General features: G+C 31.9%; 1 protein-coding gene across 1 annotated transcript; it reads left to right on the top strand.

The window, feature by feature from the left end:
• The first annotated feature begins 566 nt into the window (after positions 1 to 566).
• Positions 567 to 3,187, top strand: LOC133030436 (uncharacterized). The gene is made up of 3 exons (XM_061103175.1): positions 567 to 1,424; positions 1,514 to 2,064; positions 2,188 to 3,187. The coding sequence occupies exons 1-3, from the start codon at positions 567 to 569 to the stop codon at positions 3,185 to 3,187; spliced, it is 2,409 nt and encodes an 802-aa protein (XP_060959158.1).
• The last annotated feature ends 8,081 nt before the right edge of the window (positions 3,188 to 11,268 follow it).

Genomic DNA, 11,268 nt, shown 5'->3' with positions numbered 1-11,268 from the left:
AAATTGAAGAAATAGGGGGAGTAAGTCTTGACAGTTAGTGTTTGATGGATTTTTGTAATATAAGTAGTTGGAATGTTAGGGGTATGAATAAAAAAGAGAAACAAGAGAAAGTTGCGGAAGTGTTGAGAAGAAATAAAATAGGAGTTGGGGCTTTGGTTGAAACTAAGGTTAAAGGGGAGAGGCTTCAAGCAATGATGGTGAATTGCTTTTCTCATTGGGATTTTTATTCTAGTAATAAAATGGAAGGAAGGATCCTTTTGCTTTGGAGAAAGAAGTTTGTGAATGTAGAAGTTATAGAAAACTCTAAGCAACATGTTCATTGTCTAATCAAAATGATAGGACAGAAAAAGGATTTTTTTGCTTCCTTTGTATATGGAGCTAATACTGTAGAAGGAAGGAAAGATCTTTGGTCTGCTCTTTCAAAGATCAATGTAACTAAAGCTTGGATTATTCTTGGAGATTTCAATGCGGTGTTCAACCATGATGATAGACAAGGGGGGAATGCGGTCAGTGCTTCAGAGCTTGAGGATTCTAATGATTAGGTGGTTAACTCTTCTGTAGGGCCGATGAAACAGACTGGATCGAATTTCACTTGGACTGATAAACAGAATAGTAGGATCTTCTCCCGAATAGATCATGTTTTCCATAATGAGGATTGGGTTGATGATTTCCCGAACACATTAGCTCACTTCTCTTGGGAAACTTGCTCAGATCATTGCCTTTGTGTGATTCATTCTAATGCCACCGAGCTTATTGGTAGTAAGCCATTTCGGTTTTTTAATTTCTGGACCGATCACCCGGATTATAAAAAGACAGTTATGGATAGTTGGGGGAAGCCTTTGAGATGTAGTGGTTTGAAGGGGATTTATCTCAGAACGATGCGCCTTAAGCACAAACTGAAGGCCTTCAACAGGAATGCAATAGGGAACATTGATGAGGCGTATGAGAAGGCCAAAGATTCTTACATTGAGGCTCAATATCAATGCCAAGCTAGTCCTAATGACAATAATCTTCTTAGTTTGGAGATTGAGGCGGGTAAGCAGTTTCACACACAGGAAAAAATGTATCAAAGCTTCTTGTACCAAAGAAGCAAAGTCAATTGGGTTCAGAAAGGGGATAGCAATACTGCTTATTTTCATGCTTTCTTGAAAAAAAGGAAGGAAGAAAGCAGGATTGTCTCGTTTGTGACTGAGCAAGGGGTCTTTAACGATCATTTCCCTGATGTTGTTCATCACTTTCTTAGTCACTTCCAAAGCATTATGGGGAAAGCCAAGCCTACCAGTATGGAGATCCAACCTGATTGCATTGCGATGGGGCCTAAACTTAACCTTGACCAACAGGTTCATCTTCTAAAGCCTTTTTCTCTCAAAGAAGTCAGAGCTGCAATGTTTAGCATTCCTATCACTAAGTCTCCTGGCCTGATGGTTATGGTTCAGGGTTTTTTTGGTCGGTTTGGCCTGAGATGGGGAAAGATATACATGCTGATATTGCTCATTTCTTTGAAACCAACCAGTTCCCGGCTGAGCTTCATAGCACAACTCTCTCTCTTATTCCTAAGACTGAGAGCCCTTCTAAAGCAATTGACTACCGGCCTATAGCTTGTTGCACAACATTGTACAAATGTGTTTCTAAACTGATTTGTACTCGACTTGCCAATGTTCTGCCTACTTTAGTGAGTCAGAATCAGGGAGCGTTTGTTAAAGGTCGCTCCATTGCGTACAATATCCTTATTCTCCAAGACATCTTGAAGAATTATAGAAGGAAGAATTGCTCCCCAAGATGCACTATAAAAATTGACATAAGTAAAGCTTATGACACGGTCAATTGGGATTTTCTTGAGAAACTTTTGCTGGCCTATTGCTTTCCTGAAAAGTTTGTTAAGTGGATAATGAACAGTGTGAGAAATACGTCGTATTCGTTACTCTTGAATGGAAGAATTCAGGGATCTTTCAAAGGCGAACAAGGGCTAAGGCAAGGAGACCCAATTTCCCCCCTCCTTTTTGTCCTAGTCATGGAATATTTGTCTCGAAGTATCCAAAAAGCGGCCAGAGATAAGGAGTTCAGGTATAATCCCTTATGCAAAAAACTGAAACTTACTAATCTTTGATTTGCGGATGATTTAGTAATTTTTTGTAAAGGCAATGAGGGTTCTCTCAATGTCATTCAAGCTCTGCTTGATGATTTTAGCAAGACTTCGGGACTTTCTATAAATTTTGCTAAATCCCAGGTTTATTTTGGTGGAGTTGATCATCCAATTCCTCTTGCTCAGAAAATAAATCTTTCTATAGGAGAGTTCCCTCTCAAGTATCTTGGAATCCCTCTTAGACCTACCAAATGGAGACTTGAGGATTGTGGGCCGATCTTGAAAAAGATGAAAAATAAGCTTCATTCGTGGGCCAACAAACATCTTTCCTATGCTGGCCGTGTTCAATTAATCCATTCTACTTTCATAGGATTAAGAAACTATTGGATGAGAGTTTTCATGTTACCTCAAAGTGTGATTAAGGAGATTGAGAAACTTTGCCGCGGTTTCCTTTGGGGTTTAAAAGACAATCGCCCTAGAGTTCACTTGATAAGTTGGGAAAAGGTGTGCCTCCCTAAAGCTTATGGTGGTCTTGGGTTCAAGGATGGTTCTAAATGGAATAAAGCTTCCTTAGCTAGATTCATTTGGGATTTGATGAACAAAAAAGATTTATTGTGGGTTAAGTGGATTAACTTAATTTATCTTAAGGGGAGTGATTTCTGGTCCTATAGAATGAGCATGGATACTAGTTGGTATTGGAGAAAACTCTGCAGGTTACGAACAACCTTCAACAAAGATGATGTTGTGGCAGCGGGTGGAGAAAAGTTCAAAACCAGCAGAGTTTATTGCAGCTTGCTGAAACAAACGTTATTTCCTGCAGCGGGGGCTATTTGGCATGGTTTGAGCATGCCTAAACACACCTTCCAACTTTGGCAAGCAACCCAAGACAAGTTGTTAACAAGGGATCATCTTAGCAAGCTGAACATTCCTATGTCTAATCTGAATTGGTGGTTTGTGATATTGATCTTGAGAGTCATAGCCACTTGTTTTTCAAGTGCAGACTTTCTTTCCTGGTTTTGTACAGGATTTTTCAATGGCTGGGCATGGTTGGTTGGTCTGAGGACTATGATAGTTGGAGAGTTTGGTTGGGCTGCCCTAAGCTGACTGTGGTGGACAGGATTTTGGTCCTCATGATTGCGGCTGTGATCTACCATCTTTGGTGGAATCGAAACACTTGTTTAGTCTCTTCTTTTTATAATTATGTAAATTGCATTGTAAATAAAATTAAAAGTGAAGTGAAGTATAGACTCTTATTGATTAAAGATAGAAAATGCTCTAGGAAGGAGAAGGACTTGATTCATAGATTGATTTGTAATTAGGTGAAGTGGAGGTGGTTGCTTCTCTTGTAGAAGTGAATTTGCTTGTATTTGTTTAGTAGATTAATGAAGTTTTCTTCTTCTTGATCAAAAAAAAAAAAATAATCTATATAGGAAATGTGGCATTTTATATGATTGTTATTCTATTTTTACTCATTTGTGAGGCTTTCTTATTTGAATATAGAAATATTATATCACTAACATTTTTATATAAATCTCTTATTTTTCTGCTTCAAAAACAAATAATATTGTGATGCCCTATTTTATAGTTGTCATGCCAAATTCACTTTTGGGCAAATGACATTCCATGATACCACAAAATAAAATGTAAATTTTTTCATAATATTTGTTAAATTGTTTCTTTCTAATAAATAAAGAAAAAAAGAGTCTAAATAGTCTCTTAAAAATAACTACATCATCAATCACAAGCCCAATGTTATTCTCTTTTTCATTTATTTTATTAAAAAATACATGTAATTTCTTTTTTAGTTCTACAGTTTTTAATATTTGTCACAAAATTACCATCTTTCTATATATATATATATATCATAAAAATAGAAAATTATGTGTCTAATTTCAATACTATTACTTTGTTTGTAATACGTACATCAAAATGTTATATTTTAGATTATATCACTTAATAAATATAAAAAAAAATAATGAGAAATTTGCGGCAAAAGTCCTCAAAATGTTCACTTTGTTACAGATTAGTCCTCAAGCTCGAGAAATAGCGGCAATAGTCCTCAAGGTCGCACTCTTTGTAAGTCCGTTAGTCTTAAATTTAACTCATCCGTTAATTTATTTAAAAGTGCCACGTGTTGAAGCTTTATTGGTCCAAATAATAATTTTAATCAAAAATAATTAAAATTAAAAAAAATAAAAATAAAAAATATATTTTAAAATCATAAAAATTTCTTTTTCAAAAAAAAAATCATAAAAATTATTATTATTATTATTATTTCTTTTCTTCTCCTTCTTCCAGCAACACTCGATCCCAACTCTCTCTCTCTCTCTCTCTCTCTCTCTCTCTCTCTCTCTCTCTCTCTCTCTCTCTCTCTCTCTCTCTCTCTCTCTCTCTCTCTCTCTCTCTCTCTTTTCAAATTCAATCCTCCTATGGAACTTGGAAGAAAAGTGTAGAAAGAAATTAAATCTCTAAGCCCCAAATCTATTTCTCGGGCAATTCTTCCACAGTCGAAGAAACATCACCGTCAAAAATAGAGGCCATCGGCACCACGGACCTCCTCGTCTTTCTCTGGAGTCAAGGCTACCGTGGCCTTCATCGGGCTTCAAAGCCCAAGCCCTGCAGTTCTTGAAGCTCCCTTCGTCGTTCACCACGAAGTTAAGAAAAAATCAATTAAACCCACATTTTTATTTCACCACAAACCAGATCTGTAAAAATATTAAAATAAAAATACAAAAGAGTGATAAACGGAGGTGGAGTCGAGAGAGAGAGAGAGAGAGAGAGAGAGAGAGAGAGAGAGAGAGAGAGAGAGAGAGAGAGAGAGAGAGAGAGAGACGAAGACAAAGACAAGCAAGGATGATTTACTATGGATTTTTTCTTGCCGGAGATGAGTCCAGTAGTGGAGACGCAGTCGTAAAGGCTTGGGCGAGCGAGAGATCTGAACATATCTAACACTTCATGGCTTCGACCCATTGTCGAAGCATCACCCGCCATGGCTTCGACCTGAGTATTTTTAACGTCCGACAAGCCAACCTCCAGTATGGAGTTTAAATCAATGGTGGTGGAAGGCAAGAAAGAAAGAAAGAAGATATGAAATAGAGCTTGCAAAAAAAATATTGGAGTGGAAAAAATAGATCTGTGCGTGCTTGTTGAAGATGATGAAGAAGATTGAGTCAAAAGAAATAAATGAAAAAGAAAAAGGAAATAAAAAAAATATTAAAGTTATTTATTTATTTATTTATTTAATAATTTATTTATTATTTAAATCATTTTAAATTATTTTTTAATTGAAATAAAAAGTTGGCCCAATAATATTTAAACACGTGGTATTTTTGTCAGCATTTAACAGGTCTGTTAAATTGAGTACCAACGGACTTACGAAAATAGCGACCTTAGGGGCTATTGCCGCTATTTCTCGAGCTTGAGGACTAATCTGTAACAAAGTGAACATTTTAGGGACTTTTGCCGCAAATTTCTCAAAAATAATCTATATAGGAAATGTGGCATTTTATATGATTGTTATTCTATTTTTACTCATTGGTGAGGCTTTCTTATTTGAATATAGAAATATTATATCACTAACATTTTTATATAAATCTCTCATTTTTCTGCTTCAAAAACAAATAATATTGTGATGCCCTATTTTATAGTTGTCATGCGAAATTCACTTTTGGGAAAATGACATTCCATCGATACCACAAAATAAAATGTAAATTTTTTTATAATATTTGTTAAATTGTTTCTATCTAATAAATAAAGAAAAAAAGAGTCTAAATAGTCTCTTAAAAATAACTACATCATCAATCACAAGCCCATTTTATTAAATTTAAAAATGTTATTCTTTTTTTCATTTATTTTATTAAAAAATAAATGTAATTTCTTTTTTAGTTCTACAGTTTTTAATATTTGTCACAAAATTACCATCTTTCTATATATATATTGTTAGAGATATTATTACAATGGAAGAAAATCAAGATTTATTACAACTCTATTGTAAAATAATACAAGGACTAAAATAAGAGATTTATTAAATATATGTTACAATACATATATATACACTATATATTATATATATATGAAAGGTAGAAGAGAAGATTACAACACATGTAATATAATATATGTATATATATAACAAGAGAATAATATATATATATATAAACACTCACTCACAACCTTGAGTGTAGATTAGTGGGGATCACCATGACTTGAACAAGGTATTACACCTTTGTCCAAAAGCTTATTTCCCCCTATCTCTAAGCACTAAGGGAACTCTCTAGGAAATAGCTTTAGGAATTATCAAGCCTTAGGGTTTTCTAGCAATGTGCTTTTTTGATAGAAAACTTCATCTCTCTCAAATGAGCACATTAGACTCCTTTATATAGTGTTTAGGTGATCACACTTAGAATTCAAACTCACCATCTCATTTCTCTCATATAATGAGCATTAATATAGTTTGTAACAACTATATTTCAAACCATTTGAATCCTATCATCAAATTGTGTAACATCTCTTTTATTACACAATATTATGATCAACCAAAAGAAGTTACAAAAGCAATTAACTTTGTAACTCTTCTCCATGTTATAAAGTGTAGGTTACAATTTTAGGTTAAATAAATTATATGTTACACAATTTATTTACCAAACACCTAATACATATTATTCACATAATAATATATATTACTACATTTTAATCTACACTTATTATATTATAAAATAATATAACAATCCCCCACTAGATTAAAATGTGTAACACACTTGTAACATTTATTTAATCAATCAAAATATTATATCAAAATATAACATTCCCCCACTTTGATTGAATAAATACACACTTTCAAAGAAGTCTTGCTTAGGTGCATTAGGTAAAATGTCTTTCGACTTGAATTTTACCTTAGTGTAGTTACCACAAAGTTTGATGAAATTTTGGTTGCCGTAGCATTGAACCACTATTTCTTTAGTACAAACCGGTGATAACACACACACCCTCGCTAATGCTCACTTGAGACCGCTTGTCTCGCTCTTGCACCGTTAATGGCCATGTGCAAAATTCCAATTCATAGACTCTCTAGAGAATACTCCCAATTCTCATAAGAGGCGGCACCACCTCTAGTCCATATAGGTGGAGTTTTAGTGTCTCACCACTCGTTAGACACTTCTTAAGCTTAAGTGAGTTTTCTTAAGCTTAAGCTCCATTAAAAAACCTTTTGGTTTTAACCCTCAATTTTACAACATGTACTCATCCATAGATGGGACAATTGAGTACCACATTCACTCTATTGACTTGTTATTACCTATTGAACTTAAGACTAGATTTTTACTAGTGTTAAGATAGGTTACCATCAATGAGCAAAACGCTAAGGGAGTTCAGGTCCCATCCCTCGAAAATTCATGCTTTAATCTTGTACGGAGATTAAGCGATTTGTTATAACCTCTCACTATTGATTCCATGTGAATTATGCATGCCAAAAATATAGTGTTCACTTTGTGACCACTTTTCTCCTTAAGTACTTAAGCTTTGAAAATTTAATCATAAAAGATTAATTTTCACACAACTCAAATTCTCAATAATTTTGATACCATGCATATCAAAATTAAACACTAATTTAGACACCAAACATGTCTAAATTATACTTTATTTTAAGACACCAAACATGTCTTAAACTTTTCATATTGGAGTATCACCCCCACACTTTCACATTTCACTATCAAGATAATATCTTGATTTTAAAATATAAAAGACCACTTTGTCTCTATAATTTTTCTTAAATTTAATTTCCTTCTTGAAATTATTTTTATCAAAAATTTGACACCAAATATGTCAATATTTTCACTTATGCACATAGCCAAACTTGATTTAGAATTTGAATTCAAAATCAAATAAATTAATCAACAATGTCTCAACACATTGTGGCTCACCCCCACATTTCTAGCATAGTGTATATAAAATATCACTTTTGTGTATTTCCTCTTGAAATGACTTTTTAAGGTCACCTTAAAAAATATCATTTGACATTTTTAGTTTTCTCAATAAATCTAAAATGTCAAACTCACATTACTACTCATAAAATAATGTGATTATTTTACTCATAATTTATGGTTATCTCCTTATTGAAATTAGCCCAAAATTATACAAAAGTTAACAAAATTCTCAACAATTTTGTTCACAACTTTGATCATTTAAGATTCAAAATTGCTTCTCCAATTTTGTTATCTTTTCACTATTTTTGAATCCACAATGATTCATTTACTTTGAGTCTAAAATTGCTCTTTCAATTTATGACTCATTTCACAAGTTTGGATCCACTATGATCTTAATTGTTCTTGCTTATGATCACAATGCAAGTCCAATAAAAGTGTAACTCTCATAGTCCACTTTTCCTTATCTCATAATATGAGATGATTATCTCTTATAATCCAATAAAAGATGTAACTTCTCAAAATCCATCTTTTATTATCTCATAAAGTGAGATGTTCACCACCAAATTGAATAAGAATTCAAATCTATTATTTATTCACAAAATAGATGATAATAATTTTCACATCAATAGTAATAAACACTATTATATTACTATCAACATTATTATCATACTATATAACTCATACATTAATATAATATGTATGTTACTAATCAACATCTTATATGTAACATACACATAATGTCAATATTAAATTCACAAATATATATGTTACATATCTCATATATATAACATATATACTATAATATACATATCATATACACATAATATATATATTTATTAGACAACTATATATGTTACATACCTCACACATATATAACATATATATACACATTAATATACATAATATATATTATATACACATATATAACATATATTATATATGCATGTCTCACATAAATACATAGAAGTAATTATTTCTACATATTTAATCTCACTAATATATATTATATCACATGCTCTACATATACATAATATATATTACTCATACATACATATTATATATTATATATCTCACATATATACATATAATAGCATGATATAAAATTTAAATATCATATTATATACTACTATATATATTAATATGATACAAACACATAATCACATATATGTCACATATATATATTATATAATACTATCATATAAAATAGTAAATCACATAATATTCACCATCATGCTCACCCATGAATGACTTTCACATAAAATCTCTTATCCTTGTATTCTCACAATCTTGATTTATCACCTCTTCCATTGAAAAGGGATAAGCTTTTGATTGTTAGAGATATTATTACAATGGAAGAAAATCAAGATTTATTACAACTCTATTGTAAAATAATACAAGGACTAAAATAAGAGATTTATTAAATATATGTTACAATACATATATATACACTATATATTATATATATATGAAAGGTAGAAGAGAAGATTACAACACATGTAATATAATATATGTATATATATAACAAGAGAATAATATATATATATATAAACACTCACTCACAACCTTGAGTGTAGATTAGTGGGGATCACCATGACTTGAACAAGGTATTACACCTTTGTCCAAAAGCTTATTTCCCCCTATCTCTAAGCACTAAGAAAAATCATCACTTCATTCATCTTCATCTTATTATTCTTATAATAAATTATTAGAGGACTGTAGAGGGCTGAAATGATCAAATAAAACTGATGCTTCTTCCAATTTGTATTGTTGATTTGATAACTTTATTATCTGTTGTTCTTACTAATTTAAGATCATAATTATAAACCTCAAATTATTATATATATATATTTATATTTCCTAGAATTTTGTTTTTCCCTTTCATTTATTCTTTTGCAATTTACCAAGTAACCCTAATATGATAATAATAAGCACCATTTTGTCTTAATTTTTTTGTTTATGTTTTGATTGAACATTGTATATTCTAATTTCCTGCATATTTTCTAATTTTCAGCATTAAAATAGATATGGATGTTGATATAGATCACGATACTATTCTTGGCCTACCAACTGGTGAGGATGGTGCTAATAAGCTTACAGATATTAAAGGTGTATACGTGTAACGAGATAAATTACCTGATAAGTTTTGTATTAGTCATTGTTCTGATATAAAACTTTCATTACTTGCACTACATTATTAATTTTAATCAAAATGGACTCTGCATTATGTTATCTTGTACAGTTCTATTCTTTCGTAAAACAGAGACTTCAAAGTCAAAAGGACCACATAAGTTAAATTTGCATTTGGCTTTGATTGTTAATTAAAGTATTAGTATATATCTTTTATATTGTTGCATAGCACTTAAATATTATTAAGAATTACACAAAAGGTAAAACTAATGAGTAAAGAAACTAAATTATTCAAACTAATACGCTGAATGATTTTAATTAAAGATTTGCAAAAAAATATATATTATTAAAACTGTATATATATTATGTAATAATGAATTTGTGAATCAAATTATCATAAAGTATTTCATGATTTCAATTTTAACATTATTTAATGGTATTTATTTTATTTTATAAATAATCTTTTACTTCATTTTGGAATATTAATTGGATATATGACAAGACTCAATACTTCAATTCTGTTTTTTTTTTTTTCTGAAGGAACAAACGTTCTATTAAGCAAAAGCAAAAGTGGGAATCACAGGAGGAGTTCCCTCCCCTTGAAAAACTTTAGCAATTTCACTAGAAACTCTAGCTTTTCTTGCCAAACCATCCACAAAAGTTAAGTTACACCTATTAGTATAAATAAAATTGCAAACATTAAAAGTCTTAATTGAATCTAAAATACTTAAAGAAATACTTAAAAGCTTCCAGTTATAGATTTTTCTTCTCTGTTGGAAAGCATGGACTGCAACAGCCGAATCCGACACCACACAAATCTGCGACCAACTTCTATCTACGGCCCAAGATAGAGCCATTTGAATTGCTTTAACTTCAGCTTCTAAGGGGGAGGTTGCAGGTGATTGTTGCAGCATGTATGACCAATGGCCACTCCTCAAGTCTACCATAACTGCAGCAAGACCTGCTACTTCACTTTGCCAAGAGGCATCTGTCATCAGCAACACAGCAGCATCCGAAGGTATATTCCCCTCCATATTGAGATTGTCTTCAAGACCTCCCAACCGTTCACCTGTAAACTGAGGCAATTCCACCATTTCGAGCCATTTGGAGTGAGTCTGATTCTTAAGTTGGACCATATCA

This window comes from Cannabis sativa, chromosome 8 (assembly GCF_029168945.1).
Source record: "Cannabis sativa cultivar Pink pepper isolate KNU-18-1 chromosome 8, ASM2916894v1, whole genome shotgun sequence".
NCBI lineage: Eukaryota > Viridiplantae > Streptophyta > Magnoliopsida > Rosales > Cannabaceae > Cannabis > Cannabis sativa.
Note: the sequence above shows the minus strand (reverse complement) of the source record. Positions and strands in the feature narration are given on the sequence as shown.